This window comes from Culex pipiens, chromosome 2 (assembly GCF_016801865.2).
Source record: "Culex pipiens pallens isolate TS chromosome 2, TS_CPP_V2, whole genome shotgun sequence".
Classification (NCBI taxonomy): domain Eukaryota; kingdom Metazoa; phylum Arthropoda; class Insecta; order Diptera; family Culicidae; genus Culex; species Culex pipiens.
The window spans coordinates 71,397,729-71,415,880 of record NC_068938.1 but is presented as its reverse complement, the minus strand read 5'-3'; the positions used below and the strand labels follow the sequence as shown (position 1 = coordinate 71,415,880).

Genomic DNA, 18,152 nt, shown 5'->3' with positions numbered 1-18,152 from the left:
ATATAAATATTTAATAAAATTACAAATTTAATTTAATGTTTTTGTCCCTCGTCTGTTGTCGAGGTCGAGCGAGGGAACAAATTTCTTGCCTGTTTATCGCAAATTTAAAGCAAAAATTAATGCTACTATCTAAAAATTTCAAAATATCAAAGAATTTATGAACATTTTTTTTAACTTTAACGTTTTTTTACCGATCCCAAAATTCAAAATCTGAAAAAATAATAAAAACTCTATATTTGAATTAAAACATACAAATAATTATCAGTATAAAACCGATAAGACCGATTCTTTGGCTCCTTTTCAAAAAAAATCCCATTTTCTTTCAGCGTTTTGGCTGTAGTGGCAAAATAAAAGAAGAAACCCCCCAATGTTATTACATATTTGAAAAGATAATTGATTTTCCTACAAAGCAATATCATGCAGAATGAACCATATAGTACCTGTGCTTTCCCTGAAATAAAAATATAGCGTGACGGGACAACATCGTAAAACTGGACTTTTAAAAGGCACACTACCAAAATCGCTACAGTTTTGCCAGTTTGATTTTTAAAAACTTTTGCTCTTCTACACATTATCACAAATTAAAAAACTAATCTTTTGCTGCTTGAACTGAACGAATTGGCTGCAATTTGAGTTTTTGCCAGCCATTTCTTTTCGTGACGGGACAACGAAAGGAGCAGATTTATGAAAAACTCCTCTCCCATTCAATGGCTTTCAGACCATATTTGGTCAATATTTTTGGCTTTTAAGGTAAGAAAACGCATTTAAAGCACATTGCAATTATTGGATCATGATAAAAATGAAATCTTTCATATTAAGAATCACATTGAAAATTGAAAAAAGTGACATTTTAGTGTAGCTTCGCTAAGAATCGGTCATAATACTATTTTTTTTTCAAAAAATATGTTAATTTTAGACAGTATTTTTTTTGGGGAAATTTTTAAGGAGGGGGTCAAAACATTTTTTTTTATAATACACAGATAAAAAAATGATGGTAATGTTCATCAGGACATGGTGACAGATTTTGTGTCAAAATATGTGTTATATTTCATGAGAAACTGGTGAATTTTCATCAGTTTTTGATGAATTTTCATCAGGTTCACATTTTTATGCATTTTTTTCCGTAAAATTACTAACAAAAAGAGGTAATATTCAACCAAGCAAATTTTCAACCTTCCAAAATTCAACTTTTTTTCTGTGTACTTCTAACAAAAAATTTGCAAATTATTAATTAATCAATAAAATACAAATATTTTTTTCCTATACTTTAAGGTTTTGTATCGATCTGTGGTACCAAAATTCAAAATTTGTAAAAAGATGGTAAAGTCTTTATTTGATTTAAAATGCATAAACAAGCGTTATAGATGCATTGTAAACAAAATTACAATCGATTTCACAAGTTTTTTCAACGACAATTTAAATTTTTATCATTGACAACATTGTTGTTCCCTCTTTTTCCATTGTTTTAGGATACTTGAAGGGAGTGGGAAGAAAAAAAATAGAATTAGAAAAAAGAGGCAGAATAGTATACTGCTCTTTTTTTCATGCGTAACAAAATTGCTTAAAAATTTGGTGAAATCCATCCATTAGTGCTGTTTGGGTTACACTTAGAAATCTTCAATTTTATTATGTCTTTATTTTAAGTGGCAGTATCTCTCAAAAGAAAATACCAATCTTCATTATATCTTGGTCAAATTAATTGGGCTTAAAAAAAGTCGAAATATGCAAAAAAAGGTTTTAGTCCAGTAAAAAAAACGGATCCAATTGATGTTTACCTCAGACACAGACAAAGACAATGTTGATCGCATTATTTAATATTTATGCGTCGTACTCTCAATTTTTTTAACCTTAGTTTTTCCGTCTTGAAAATATCTAGAACACGTGTTTTTTTCACTAATTGGGTCCTAAAATTAAGCTGTAATTTGAAATATTATTGTTCACAACGATAAAGATTATTTTTCTGAGTACAATGACCCTTTGTACGACCGCAAAAGAATTAAAATTGAATTTTCAATCAATTTTTAAAAAATAACATCTCGGCCCTTCTTGACAGAAAAGTTCCTACGTGAAAGCTTTTTCCAAGGGGATCCATCGAAAAAATGTTGTCTTGTTTTATTTTTTTGCATCAAAATCTAGAGTTTTTTTTTTTTTGAAAAGGACCTATAAACATGTGAAAGACAATAGTTTATAGGACCTTTAAAAAAAACTCTAGAAATGTAAAAAAGTTATCAGAAATGGTTTTTAGTCGTGTTCTCTACCGTTGTACATAAAAATTTACTTTAGGACCCTATTGCGCTGAAGTGTCTTTCTCTGAACATACAAAATATATTTTAAAGCTGGCATCATTTTTTAGCAGGAACCATTATTAACTCTATGTTTTGTTACTTAAGGAGGTATCAGGCTACGGCAAACAAACTCGCACTTTTTGCCAGTTTGTCTGTTTTGTTTGGTTGCCAGCATTTGTTTGCAGAAACGACAAACTGTCAAACACGAAAAAAGCGAGTTTGTTTGTTTGTCACAGTCTGTTACCTCCTTTACACTCACGAAAAAACAACAAACACGACGTTATATTAAAATAAATATTTTTTTAAAACAATTATACCATTGAAAATATTTTTCAGCGCAGAAAAAAAACTCGCCAAACATAATTTCCAAATCCCCTCTACCAGAAACCGACTAAAACTCCACTTTTGTGTGATGTAATCAATCTCGACCGCCAGAACGCAATCGCGATATATCACGTTCTAGATTTCATTTCCAAATCTTTCTATGCATAAATTTCCGATTTCCTGTCTTCCGGTCACGCACCTTCCCGGAAATGGGACACCCCCACCGTCCGTGGACGGTCCCAGTTTTTGATAGGTTCGGTTCGCCACGTGCACTCCCACACACACACACACAATCAATTGTTTCAATTAACGTGCTCACAATAAAGTGGAATTTATGGGAGGAAATTTTCCGTTCCATTAATTAGGAAAATTTGTTCTGTTCTCTCCGCAGAAAAACTCCAAGCAAAGTCCCCGGTGGCAGCACGGCGCAGGAGGAGGCGGAGGAGGAGCTGGCGCGGGAGGCGTTCCGGCGAGCGCCACGGGCGGACTCGGTTCCCAGGGCGGTCATCATCATGGTGGGGCGATTGACGGAAAATCCGACCCCTCCGAGGACGACAGGGGCGATCCGGACGTGATTCCGGCGCAGTTCGGTGAGAAGATGATTTAGATTTCTGTTTTTCTTTTCTTTTTTTGGGTTTCTGGTTTTGTGGTTTCGATTTGTGTCGTCTTGAGTTATTTGTTTTCCGTTGATTGACTTTGCGTGAGCAAATATTGATGGAATTTTCGTTGATGTTTTTTGCAGTTTCCAATGATGGGGAAGATTCCAGCTTCAATTCGTCCAAATGGCCTAACGGGAGCTATGTAAGTATTTATTTGTTTGATACTGAAAGCATTTAAAAATAGCGAAATGCTCGATATTTTCTGCATTTTTTTGTAATAAAACAAAATTAAAACTCTAATTTTGACGTTATTTTATGCTTTTTGAAGTCTCAAAAATAAAAACCTTAATAAAAAGCAGGTGTTCATCATTCTGTACCGAAAAAAAATTAAATAATTACAACTTCAGAAAAAAAAAAACATAAAAAAAACTTTTTGTAATTTTTTTCTATTTCCCGCTCTCGACAGCACATTAAAATCGAAACAGAGAACTCACTGTAAAATAAATCCTATAATACAGAGTTTTTTCCCTTTTATTTTTTTTTGAAATTTTTAAAGGGACTACAAAATGTTTTTTTGGTCCAAAGTTAGTTTTAAAGAAAGTTTTGATCTGAAGTCGGATTTTTGAAATAACAGAATAGTACTGGCCTGAATATTTCTTAATCCAAATATTAAATTCAGAGTATAATAAGTTTTTGAAAGTATTTTGTAACGTTTCGTCAATCCTTGGATATGCGTGTAAAGTCAAATTTTGTTGTCGTTTGGCAAATATTACAAATAATTCGAAATAAAAATGGAATAATTTGTATTGTGTGTCTTGCAAGGTTTTGTTTTTGTTTCAATTTAAAATCCACTGTTTGAATATCAAAACAAAAAATGTGGTAAAAACGCAACACATGAAAAAAAAGGTTTCCAGAAAAATATGAAAGCGCCAAACCTGCAAAAAAATATGATTGGAGGTTGTTAGACAGACTTAGAGCAATCGAATAAATTGAATTATAACTCCATTCAAAGGCTGTTTTTCAGAATTGCAAAAATGTTCTATTGAACTCGTTGCAAAACTAGATTTTTTCAGCCCTCGCCGTATTTATAAAACTCGGGCAACCTCGTTGGAATAATTCCGAGCAGGGGTAAATAACACGGGAATACCAAATTTTGGAATTACTTGGGCAAATAACAGAGACCAAAATGTGCCATTTTGGTCGCTGGTATTTGCACAAGTAATACCAAAATTTTGTATTTTCATGCCATTTTTTAGTGCAGCAGTTGCAGTTAGTGAAAAAACAGAAATAATCCATATGCAACAGCCAAATCCACTCACCTGCTAATTTCATGTTGTTCTTAGTGATATACGTCACCACATCGAATGCATTTGTCATTGATGAACGGCCTGTGCTTGAAGTTCTTGAAGCTTCTGAAAATTAACAAGATTGAAAAATAAGTGTTATTAAAATTAAACTGGATTGGAATTCACAAAAAATCAATAATCTGTCGATTGACGCGTTTTTCAAAGTAAATGGTTATCCCGACTTAGAGAAATTTCAAAGATTTTTTAAATTTTCTTAGTGGGTATATAAAAAAAATGAATATCAGCTTTAACATTTTTGGTTTTCAAGTCATTTTAGCGTAAAATTAATTTTCTTGTCAAAATTGGTCAAAAATTGGAATTTGAAAAAACACTTTAATACCAAAATAATACCAACATGTGGTATCCTGACTTAGAAAATGTTCCACAATTTGAAGTCATTCCTTTAGGGGGTATATCAATAATGTTAAAAATCAAGTTTGAAATTTCCGGTTTTCAATTAAAGCATTCGGTTTGATACATCATTTTAGCGTAAAATTAATTATTTTGTAAAAATTGGTCAAAATTTTCCCATAGTTTCAGAGGAATTTGATAAAATACTGTAATACCAAAATAATACCAAAATGTGGTGTCCGACCTTTGACAAATTCTGCAATTTTGCAATATCAAAACAATACCTTAAATTGGTATGATACCAAATTTTGCTTTTTCATAATCCTCAAGACAAATTTTAAAGGATCCAGGAATACCAAAAGTTGGTATTGATACCGGAGAAAGGTATTGTTACGCATTTTCCTTGTTATTTACCCATGCTCGGGATGTATAACTCGTACTGAAAAAATCTTCTTTTTGCAACTTGTTGCATAAACTACTATTTAAAACCAACTTTTTACCTTCAAAAAGCATTAAAAAGAAGAATAAAATATTTTTGAATTTTCAAAGTTTTCACTTGTTTTATTCGCCAATTAAAAAAGGAATAAACTTTAGTCATGTTTTAAGAGCGTGTCCACGAACAGGGCATACCCCTTTGTATGGGACGTCGTTTGGACCTCACCAAACTGCCTGAAATTTTCAGAGGTTGTTTGTACATATAAAACTAGCATCTGGACAAAATATGAGCACTCTAGGTCAACGGGAAGTGGGGCAAATCGGGACACAAAGTTTAAAGGTTCAAAAACGTCAAAAATCTTAAAAATGCTATAACTTAGGCAAAATTCAATTTATTTTCAAAATTCAAAATGCATCTGAAAGGGCTTAAAAAATGCAACAAAATGCAGGTAAAAGCATCCCAATTGGTTAAATCTAAAGGGAGTTATTGGCATTTTAGTGAAAAAATAGCATTATTTTCAAACTCAAATAAAAAAGTGTTCCATCCAGATATCAACTCGGTTCGACCTGCAGCTTATAGGGGACATCTGGGACTACCATTTGAGACTGAGAACGCTTTGGGTAAGGCAGTTTAACATATTAAATAGACACTTTTACTTTTAGTGAAGTTTTTGGTTGTAAATTTTTGCTCGGGGGACCCCTTAGATCCCATTTTCTGATGATAATTTTATCATATTCGTGTTCCTGAGACAATTTCACAATAGAAATATGCATAAAAATGTTTATTTTCATCCATTTTAACCGTTTAAAAAATGAAACTTGAAAAAAATGATGAAGCTGCTTTTTTTCTGGTGTCATCTAGTATCCTTGGAAACGAGCTTGATTTTCAATAAATGTGAATCGAAGATTTTTTTTACTTTCATTTTTTAAAGGGTTAAAATGGATCAAAATAAACATTTTTATGTATGTTTCTATTGTGAAATTGTCTCAGGAACACGAATATGATAAAATTATCACCAGAAAATGGGATTTAAGGGGTCCCCCGAGCAAAAATTTACAACCAAAAACTTCACTAAAAGTAAAAGTGTCTATTTAATATGTTAAACTGCCTTACCCAAAGCGTTCTCAGTCTCAGATGGTAGTCCCAGATGTCCCCTATAAGCTGCAGGTCGAACCGAGTTGATATCTGGATGGAACACTTTTTTATTTGAGTTTGAAAATAATGCTTTTTTTTCACTAAAATGCCAATAACTCCCTTTAGATTTAACCAATTGGGATGCTTTTACCTGCATTTTGTTGCATTTTTTTCAGATGCATTTTGAATTTTGAAAATAAATTGAATTTTGCCTAAGTTATAGCATTTTTAAGATTTTTGACGTTTTTGAACCTTTAAACTTTGTGTCCCGATTTGCCCCACTTCCCGTTGACCTAGAGTGCTCATATTTTGTCCAGATGCTAGTTTTATATGTACAAACAACCTCTGAAAATTTCAGGCAAATTGGTGAGGTCGATGCGAGATGGGTATGCTTTGCTCGTGGACTCGCTCTTAAACCACAAAATAAATTGAAGTATTTTTATGTTCCTAATTATACTTTGACACACTTTGTTGCTACTTTGAAGCTAATGGTTTAAGACCTACAATCTATATACAAAAATGTTTTAAAAAAAAACAAAAAATGGAAAAAAATTCTGAAAATTATCAAGAGATGATATTTTGAGGTTGCATAATAGGCTTAAATATTAATAGAAAACAAAACCTTAACAAGATAAATGCTGGTGATAATATTGAAATTAATTAAGTCATTACATTTCACAAGAGAATGACCTCATAAAATCTAGAAAAAATAAAATAAAACAGGGTATCCATAACTCTGTTATTTTTTTAATCAAACGAAAACAATATTTATCAGTTTCTCGGGATAAATCATTTGTGCAAAAGTTGGCTATTGAAAAATATTGTGTAGTGTCCAGATAAAATTATCAATAATAATTAACCGTGTTCGGTAAAACCGATTGAATATGATCGGGATGAACTCGCAACGATCGAGTGAGATCGGGAACGATCGTGCGAGGTCGTGCAGGTATAAAAAGGCATTTTTATTTAATAAAAGATTCATTCGAATCTAGCCGTCAGCGAGTACGGAGACAGTATAATTCGATATTTAACTTAATCCTAAATCCGAGTCTTAAAACTATTTCCTAATCCCTATTTAAACTTATAAGAAGTTTACGCGAGTGAGTAAGTATATTAAAAGTGGCGACGAGTGAAAACGTTGAAAACGCGGAACGCGTCGTGCAGTGATTTATGGTTTAACGCAATTTGTGGTTGCAGATTTTAGGCGGAGAGGTTCAAACGGATCTAATTAGTCCAGAGTGAACAGACGTGAGTATTAAGTGACCTGCGAGAACCGTAGATAGTCTGTAGTTAGCGATCTTAAACAGCTATTGCACGGAGATTCCTCGATTAAGCGCATATTGAAATTTTTGTGAAAACCCATCTCTTCATACCGATCACGTGATTAGCAGACTCCATTTTGTAACAAATCTTTTGTTCTATTCACAGCCGCACACACGCACCAGCCGTCCCAAGCCGATCATCCTCGCGATCATCCTTTTGTTCGCGGCGTGAGATCGCGGTAATCCGGCGGTGAGCAGGCTTGACGCGGTGAGGATCGCTAATCCAGATCGCGAGAGGAGCGAGATTTGACAAGTGAGGCGTGAGTGAGGAATCAGGGCGGCGAGGCCAGACGATTTGCTCACGGTCGGCGAGAAGCACCAACCGACCGCGCGGACACGTGTCATCAGCAGCATTAACCCAAGAGTTCAGCCAAAGCTACGGTTACACTCCTGCGGTTACTGTAAGTAGAAAACTTGATTTTTTTGCCCCAAGATGTCGTCTGTTCCCGGCATGATCGGTTCTATCGATCATTACCATCGAAGCAAGTCTTTTGCTAATTATGTTGAGCGATTTGAAGTAATGTGCAAACTCAACAAGGTGGCTTCAGATGCAGATAAGTTGTCGTGGTTTATCTCTGTGAGTGGCGAGGACGTTTTTGATGAAATTAAATTGATTTTTCCTAAGCAAGAAATTGAAAAACTTGAATTTAAGGAAGTTGTTAAGCAGCTGAAAGGCAGGTTTGATAAAGCTGTGCCAGCTATGATGTATCGATTTGATTTTTACAACCGTTTTCAACTTCTTAATGAAAGTTCTGAGAATTTTGTGCTCTCAGTAAAACTTCTCGCTGAAGATTGCAACTTCAATGCATTTAAAGATGAGGCTCTTCGCGACAAACTTGTTATGGGCATTAAAGACAAACGTTTGCAACATAAACTGCTAGAAGAAGAAGATTTAAGCTTGGCGCAGGTTGAAAAGATGGTAATCAACACGGAGAGGGCTGAAAAACGGGCTCAACAAATGGGTGAAAATCGTGTGGAACATGTTGGTGCTACTGCTAGTGTTCTAGCTGTTCATCAGCGATTGGGACCAAAAGTTAATTCTTGTTCGGGGAGATATCGTTCACGCAGCAGGAGTCGTGATCGTGGTCATGAGCGCAGAGGACGTGACATGGATCGCAGAGGCCGAGAAGTGAGTCGTGAGAGGCGAGATTACGATCGCAGATCTCACAATCGTAATCACAGCTACGATCGCAGCCGCAGCCGTGAACAAAATTACTACAACAATGCGATTTGTAATTATTGCAAAAGAAAGGGACATATTAAGCGTTTTTGTGATTTGCTCGCGGGTAAACAAGTTAAAAGGGTGAATTTTGTTGAAGAGGATACTCCTGAAACTAAACCGGTTTTTGACAAATTCAACAGAATCAGAATCAACAACTCTGAGGATGATGAAAGTGAGATGCAGTGCATGAAAATTGGGGATGAGAAGACCTTAAGTGAGCCGTGTTTAGTGGATGTTCGAGTTCATGACAAATTTTTGGAAATGGAAGTTGACACAGGGTCAGCAGTAGCTGTTATTAGCCAACATTTGTACGAGCAACATTTCAATGTAATTCCTCTTAAATCTTGCAATAAACGCTTGGTTGTGGTTAATGGTTCGGGTTTGGAGGTGCTTGGACAGATTTCTGTTGAAATTGGGTTGAATAAGCGAACCGAGACCGGAAATTTGGTTGTTTTGAGGTGTTTGAAGAACTTTACACCACTTTTAGGCAGAGATTGGCTTGACATGTTCTATCCTGGCTGGAAAACTCAGTTTTTACCGGCAAATATCATTGGAAATTTGGATTACAAATCAACTGACACAGTTTTAGGTAATCTGAAACTGAAATACAACAAAGTGTTCTCTAAAGACTTTACTGAACCAATTACAGGGTACCAAGCTGATCTGACCTTTAAATCAGAACAACCAATTTTCAAGAAGGCGTATCAAGTTCCGTACAAGATCAAAGACAAATTTAATGAGCATTTGGACATGTTGGAGCGACAGGGAGTGATCACACCGATCAAGGCGAGCGAGTGGGCTTCGCCAGTTATTGCGATTGTGAAAAAGGATGGGGATTTACGCATGGTAATAGATTGCAAAGTTTCTTTAAATAAAATACTGATTCCCAACACTTATCCTCTACCCCTTGCTCAAGATGTATTTGCTTCATTGGCTGATTCACAAATATTTTGTTCTTTGGACTTGACGGGCGCTTACACTCAGTTAGAGTTGTCGCAACGTTCAAGAAAATTTGTTGTAATTAACACACCTAAAGGTTTATACACCTACAACCGCCTTCCCCAGGGTGCAAGTCCAAGTGCATCAGAATTTCAACAAATTATGGACCAGATCCTGAGAGGATTAGAAAGAGTGTGTTGTTATCTTGACGATGTTCTTATTGCTGGAAGAACTTATGAAGAATGTTTGGACAAGTTGGAGCAAGTCTTGCAAAGGCTCTCCGATGCTAATATTTCTGTAAATTTTAAGAAGTGTAAGTTCTTTGTGACATCTTTGCCATATCTTGGTCATATTATTTCTGACAAAGGTATTTTACCCTCACCTGAAAAAATTTCTACAATTGCCAAGGCAAAAGTTCCACAGAACGTGACTGAACTCAAAGCGTATTTGGGACTAATAAACTACTATAACAAATTTGTACCAAATTTATCAGAAAAATTGCGACATCTGTACAATCTTTTACAGAAAAATGTCAAATTTGAGTGGTCAAAAAACTGTGACGAAGCTTTCAATGAAAGTAAAAATTGCCTACTAAACGCTAAACTTCTAACTTTTTACGACCCTAGAAAACCATTAGTAGTTGTGACTGACGCTTCTTCTTATGGTTTAGGAGGAGTTTTGGCACAAATGATGAATGGAGCAGAGAAACCCGTTTGCTTCACATCTTTTTCATTGAACTCTGCGCAGAAACGTTATCCAATTTTGCATTTAGAAGCTTTGGCTTTGGTATGTGTTATCAAAAAGTTCCATAAGTTCTTATTTGGTCAAAATTTTAAAGTATTCACTGATCACAAACCCCTTATTGGCATATTTGGGAAAGAAGGCAAAAATTCTCTTTTTGTAACCAGAATCCAACGTTATATTTTGGAGTTGTCCATATATGACTTTGAGATTGAGTATCGACCTGGTTCAAAAATGGCGAACGCAGATTTTTGCAGCCGTTTTCCCCTGGACCAAAAAGTGCCTACTAGTTTGGATCAGGAGTACATCAACAGCCTGAACTACACAAATGAATTTCCGATTGATTTTACGCTTGTTTCTAAAGAAACAGAGAACGATAAGTTCTTGAAAGAAATTTTGAATTTTGTCACAATCGGTTGGCCAAAAACTATACCAAATCAGTTCAGAGATTTTTCTTCGCAGAGGGAAAAGTTGGAAGTCATTGATGGTGTTTTGCTGTTAGAAGATCGAGCGGTAATTCCAAGCAGTTTGAGAGAGAAGATTTTACAATTATTACACCTGAATCACGGAGGAATGGTGAAAATGAAGAAGTTAGCCAGAAGGACAGTTTACTGGCCAGGCTTAAATTCAGACATTGAAGACTTTGTTAAAAGTTGTGAATCTTGCTCTCAGATGGAAGTTGTGAGGAAGCCGGAAGCTTCGGGGTCCTGGATTCCTACCACAAGACCGTTCAGTCGTTTGCATGCAGATTTTTTCTTCTTCCAAGGAAATACTTTCTTATTGATTGTTGACAGCAATACTAAATGGTTGGAAGTTGAATGGATGCGTTTTGGCACTAATGCAAGACTTGTTAACAAGAAATTTGCGGCAATGTTCACACGCTTTGGTTTACCGGATGTAATTGTTACAGACGGTGGCCCACCTTTTAATTCCACGGAATTTACTGGTTTTTTGGAACAACAAGGCATAAAAGTTCTTAAAAGCCCGCCGTACAATCCTGCCAGCAACGGCCAGGCTGAAAGAATGGTGAGAGTTGTCAAAGATGTGCTAAAGAAATTTTTAATTGATAACAAAACGAAATCTCTTGAGATGGATGAAAAGCTTAATCTGTTTCTAATTAACTATAGAAATGGTTCCTTAAACTCTGAAGGTTTGTTTCCTTCTGAAAGAGTTTTCAAATATACACCAAAGACCTTGTTAGATTTGATTAATCCAACTAAAACTTACAAACACAATCTGGCTGAACCTCCAGCACAACGATGTGTCGTTGACACTGAAAAACTTGATCCTCCAAATGAATTGGATAAAATTGAGGCAGGGGATAAGCTGTTGTATAAAAATAGTCACGATACCTTCCCAAAGTGGGTCGAAGCACAGTTTATTAAAAAAGTGTCTAAAAATGTCTTCCAGATTCAAATTGGGCGACACGTGGCTACGGCGCACAGACATCAGCTGAAGGCGTTGCACGTTCCCAAACGTGGGTCCGCGAAGATGTGTTTTGCGGCCAACAGTTACAAACGCAACTTCTCCTCAATCGATGACGATGGAGGATTACTCGGGCATTCGAGGGATTACGCGGTGTATCGTAAGCAGAGAAAGGTTGACAACGAATCCCGCAGTCCTGTTAGAACGAGGTCGAGGGCCAGATTGGAGAACCAGCAGGGACACAATTAGCAGATCTACCTTTGCGTTCAGGTGCAAGTTCTAAGAAATGCACAGTCGAACCAATCATCATGAAAAATACATTTTTGCGCTGAATTAAAGTGAATTTGAAATTATATTTCTTTCTGATATTGTTAACAGTGTAGTATATAAGCAGTGAAATGAAATTAAGTTTATATTCTCGATAAATATGAAATCAAATACAAATTAGAAAGAATTTGCTTTAGAGGGAAGATCTTGTAGTGTCCAGATAAAATTATCAATAATAATTAACCGTGTTCGGTAAAACCGATTGAATATGATCGGGATGAACTCGCAACGATCGAGTGAGATCGGGAACGATCGTGCGAGGTCGTGCAGGTATAAAAAGGCATTTTTATTTAATAAAAGATTCATTCGAATCTAGCCGTCAGCGAGTACGGAGACAGTATAATTCGATATTTAACTTAATCCTAAATCCGAGTCTTAAAACTATTTCCTAATCCCTATTTAAACTTATAAGAAGTTTACGCGAGTGAGTAAGTATATTAAATATTGCTCGCTCGGTGAAGGGGAAAATCGATTTCAATTATCTCTGTTCGGACGATTAAAAGTGAGTGCTGCTGATCCAATTATTTCGCCACCCAAGTGCCAGTCAATCCGCACTGATGAGGCGGAACAATTTTGCAAAGCGGGTTGCTTATTATTCAAAAGTGCACTAATTGAAAGTAAATCCAACCAAGAATTGAACTAACAGTTCGAAAAATTTCAACTGGAATTTACAATAAATTATTTAACATTTATTTCAGAATAGCATCAACAAGAAGTTAAACACATTTCGTTCAAACATCGATACCATGTTTACACCCGCTTAAATAAAGCATGAGAAATTGGCTTTCGTGCAGCATTCCGTTCTGCCCACCTCAATCTGGAAACAATATGCGCACGTGTACACCCGAGGACATTTCCTGACAGAATTTCACAGTTTGACGTTCCTTCCCCGAAATGGCTCCATTTCCTGTACACTTCCTAAATCGGGTCAGGTCACCTTTTCTTCCTCTTTCCCCAAGGGAAAGGTCCACATCAACCCCCCCAACCTCCCCAACCTCAAGTGTGAGCACAAGAACAAGTTTCCTGAACAAGCTGCTGACATTCTAACAAATGTACTTTCGTTTATTATTTTTCCTGCTCGATACACACACACACAAATACAACGCATCCTTCTTGGATTCCTTCTAAGGGGGGAGAGGGTGGGAAAACTATAGGTATAGTTCGATGTAAGGAAAAGCAACATAGTTTGTTCAGTTGGTCGTTTGAGCTTGTTCCGTTTGCTCGGCACATTGAACTTGAACGACCAGGCGTTTATTGGTTCCTTGGCTACAACACAACGCTACAAGTCCAGGACAGCCTGTTCGACGATACCAGTGAGTGTGAGAGTAAGAGAGTAATCGAATCGGACACTTTCAAGTGAGGACAATGTGGGTTGAATGAGCATTTGAGAACATTTTTTTAAGTTTACTATTGAATGTGAAAGTATGTTCAAACTGCATTTTAATCCGCTGCTCTCAACATTTTCCCCATCTGTATTTTTTTGTATTATCTTGTTTAGTCGTTGTTTTTTGTTGTTTGTTTATTTATTGGTAGTTTTAGACATATTCTACATATTCCTTTGTCTAATTGCTGGTTTTCATAATATTCCAGTAACTTTTCAATTTTTTAAGTGGTTTTCTTAGTTTTTTTTTTAACTTGAACCGTTAGCTTTTAAGTCGCAACAAAGTGTTTCAAAAAATAATCTGAGTTATAATATTAACACCAACGGGGTCAAAAAAGTTGGAAATGCATCTTAGACCGGCTGTATCTCGGCGAAAACTCAACCGATTTGGATGATTCTTGTTGCATGTCAAAAACCACCTTACCCTAAATTACAATGAAAAAGACATTTCCAACCGGTGAAATTGCATTTCCAACTTTTTTGAACCCGTTGGGGCTACAACTGTTAAGTAATGCATACCTTTTTTACATAAAAAGATGATATGTTTTACAGTCCAGATTCGATTATCTCAAGGCCTTGGGAAAATTTCACTTTAAATAATCGAATTACGATTTTTTTGTCTTATTTTTGCAGAAAATGGATTTGGTAATTTAATAGGCAATCAACCACCCTAATTTGATTAAAATGGTCCATTGAACTTGAATTTGATGTTAAAAATAGAAAAAAAACATTGTTCATGATTCGATTATCCCAAGTCGGATAATCGAGTCTAGACTGTAGTTTAAAATACGATCAAAGTAGATCCCAGAAAAATATTAAATCTGAAGATATTTAAAAAATAATGGATTTTGGATTCCGATGCTTTTTGTAGATTAAAATTTGGTAAAAAAAGATTTTGGGTTAATTTTTACATCGAAGTCGATTCTAGAGGCGATATGCGGTGCTATTAAATTGTTTGAAGTTTCGATAAGTAGTTCAAAAGTTATGTATAAACATGTGTTTTCGCATATTTTCGGAAGTTGAATAAATGGCAGTAAACTGAACCAAACATCATCATGTTATACATCGTTAGTTAGGTAATTAAAAGACCTTTCCAACGAGTCCAAAACATTGATAATCTGGCAACCCTGTCTCGAGTTATAACCACTTAAGTGATATTTATGTACTTTTTTTGTAGCCGGATCTCACTTAAATGCATGTAGACAATGTCCGGATCCATCATCCGACCCATCGTTAGTTAGGTAATTGAAAAAAAAATCCAACGTGACTAAAACATTGAAGATCTGGCAACCTTGTCTCGAGTTATAACCACCTAAGTGATATTTATGTACTTTTTTGTAGCCGGATCTCACTTAAATGCATGTAAACAATGTCCGGATCCATCATCCGACCCATCGTTAGTTGGGTAATCAAAAGACCTTTCCAACGAGTCTAAAATATTGAAGATCTGGCAACCCTGTCTCGAGTTATAACCACTTAAGTGATATTTATGTACTTTTTTGTAGCCGGATCTCACTTAAATGTATGTAAACAATGTCCGGATCCATCATCCGACCCATCGTTGGTAAGGTAATCAAAAGACCTTTCCAACGAGTCTAAAACATTGAAGATCTGGCAACCCTGTCTCAAGCTATGACCACTTATGATGCCACTTATGAGCCCTTGAGTGATATGTGTGTTTTTTGTATTCCGGAACTTAACGAAATTAGACGAAATTTGTGTCCAAACCCATCATATCACATATCACCCATTGTTGGAAAAGAGTGAGGAAGGCACCAACCACATAGGTGGATTAAGTTAGTTTTTTTTAATATGTTAAATGGCATTGGTTTAATATGTTAAATGGCATTGGTCATAGAGAGCTGAAAACAAATCTTTTGCCTTCCTCACTGAGGTAAGGCTATAATCCTGCTCTAAAATTGAACTTTTTATTCAAAGCTCGAAAACCCACCTTGATGTATACATATCGACTCAGAATCGAAAACTGAACAAATGTCTGTGTGTATGTGTGTGTGTATGTATGTGTGTATGTGTGTGGGTATGTGAGTGTATGTGTGTTTGTATGTGACCAATAATGTCACTCAGTTTTCTCAGCACTGGCTGAACCGATTTTGACCAAACTAGTCGCATTCAACTTGGATTAGGGTCCCATACGGTGCTATTGAATTGTTTGAAGTTTCGATAAATAGTTCAAAAGTTATGTATAAAATGTGTTTTCGCATATTTTCGGAAAGTGAATAAATGGCAGTAAACTGAACATCATGTTATACATCGTTAGTTAGGTAATTAAAAGACCTTTCCAACGAGTCCAAAACATTGGTAATCTGGCAACCCTGTCTCGAGTTATGACTACTTAAGTGATATTTATGTACTTTTTTTGTAGCCGGATCTCACTTAAATGTATGTAAACAATGTCCGGATCCATCATCCGACCCATCGTTGGTAAGGTTATCGAAAGACCTTTCCAACGAGTCTAAAACATTGAAGATCTGGCAACCCTGTCTCGAGTTCTGACCACTTAAGTGATATTTATGTATTTTTTTGTAGCCGGATCTCACTTAAATGTATGTAAACAATGTCTGGATCCATCATCCGACCCACCGATGGTTAGGTAAACGAAAGACCTTTCCAACGACTCAAAAACATTGAAGATTTGGCAGCCCTGTCTCAAGCTATGACCACTTATGATACCACTTATGAGCCCTTGAGTGATATGTGCGTTTTTTGTATTCCGGAACTTAACGAAATTATACGAAATTTGTGTGCAAGCCCATCATATCACATATCACCCATTGTTGGAAAAGAGTGAGGAAGGCACCAACCACAAAGGTGGATAAAGTTAGTTTTTTTCACTTTGTAGCCCGTCTGATTTAATTTAAACTTAACGGCTTTAAGACCGACCTTCTAAGATTTGTGGTTCCTGAGCTATCGCCGTTTGAAAATAGGAGTTCCGCTCAAAAATCGCCAAAAAGTCGATTGTTTGGGGAGGTACCAAAATCGAGGGGGTGGTCCGATTTGTACGAAATTTGGGATTCTTGCATTTTTTGATAGTATCAACATCCCTGCCAAATTTTAGCAGGATCGGAGAGGACCGCTTCAGATAGAATAACCATATACATTACATTACATTTACATTTTTAACGCAAATGCAAATTTTATTTCAAGATTTTTGTATTCCCCTTCCCTTTTCCTTCAAAAATTTCCCCAATTGCTGAAAATTTAAAAAAACATCGATTATAAACTACTTAGGATACATTTTATAACTTTTATTCATGCATTTTTTATCAAATGAAGGTTTTTTTAATTTGTTTAAAAAATATGTTGGGACCACAGAAAAAACAATAATTCCATAAATCATTGAAAATTAACAAACTTTCAATAGTAGCATAACTGTTATGATGTTTTAAGCATTTTGCTTACACATTTTGAAAGTTTTTGGAAACAGCTTAGTTACATGTGATTTGAAGAAAAAAAGTCAATCAAAGACAAATTAGTTTTTCTATAATTAAAACTAAAGATTTAAAAAAAACACTAATGTTCACTATAAAATATCTCCAATTTCATCATTTTACCCCAACCTCCCCTCCCAAAGTGCATTTTGTATCGCGCTGCTCCTGACGTCCTGACGCTGGCCCGGAACCAGTTTCCTTCAAGATGTCGATATTGTGGGGAGGGGACGGAACACCACTTCCGTCTCCGTGTGGGTTAAGCACCCATCACCATTTCCCTTCTCCCCCTCCCTAGTTGCCACCTTGTTCGAATGTATGTGAGTGTGTGTGTTTTCCAACTTCAATCGAGAGTGAGAAAAGCTGGCAGCGTTAGTTGACTTTACACCACCCTCCTGAGCACAAGAATTTGAAGGTTGGGGAAGGGGCAAATGGAATGCTTGGCTCGGCTTGGAGTCGAGTTTCATTGATATTTTAGAGCTATTAAATTTTCATGTCTTGTACACCATGTGCAAAACATGCCCGTTGATGGGAGAAATCGATTGCACTCGCAAGGAACTCCGAGTGAAGGAGTTTAATGGAGAAAGAAGTGGGAGTGGGAACCACTTACGGCACGGACAGGCCACCCTGTGTGCCGGGTGGATTGCATACCTTCCAGGGGGGGCACGTGAATGTGTAAAGCTTTTCCGCACCGGGGAGGGGTTTGCAACGAGGTTTGGCCGGAGTGATTGATTTTGTTTAATGACGTCTGCACAGAAACGAGTGCTTTTGCCACCCCACCCCCTTCCTCTCTCTACACAAATCAGCATTGTGTGTGGCATGTTTGCCGACCTGTCTGGAGAGGTGCATTTTGCCCGGGCAGGCAGGTGCTTTG

General features: G+C 36.3%; 2 protein-coding genes across 2 annotated transcripts in view; both read left to right on the top strand.

The window, feature by feature from the left end:
* The window catches only part of LOC120422401 (uncharacterized), a 726,749-nt gene that overhangs the window by 702,445 nt on the left and 6,152 nt on the right, over window positions 1–18,152 (top strand). The window contains exons 16-17 of the mRNA XM_039585822.2: window positions 3,001–3,199; window positions 3,352–3,410. Of these exons, the coding sequence (XP_039441756.1) occupies window positions 3,001–3,199; window positions 3,352–3,410 (258 nt within the window). The remainder of the gene's footprint in view (window positions 1–3,000; window positions 3,200–3,351; window positions 3,411–18,152) is intronic.
* LOC120422392 (uncharacterized) lies at window positions 9,375–12,778 on the top strand. The gene is made up of 2 exons (XM_039585812.2): window positions 9,375–9,865; window positions 12,110–12,778. Exons 1-2 carry the CDS (start codon window positions 9,524–9,526, stop codon window positions 12,371–12,373), a joined length of 606 nt encoding a protein of 201 aa, XP_039441746.1. The 5' UTR covers window positions 9,375–9,523; the 3' UTR covers window positions 12,374–12,778.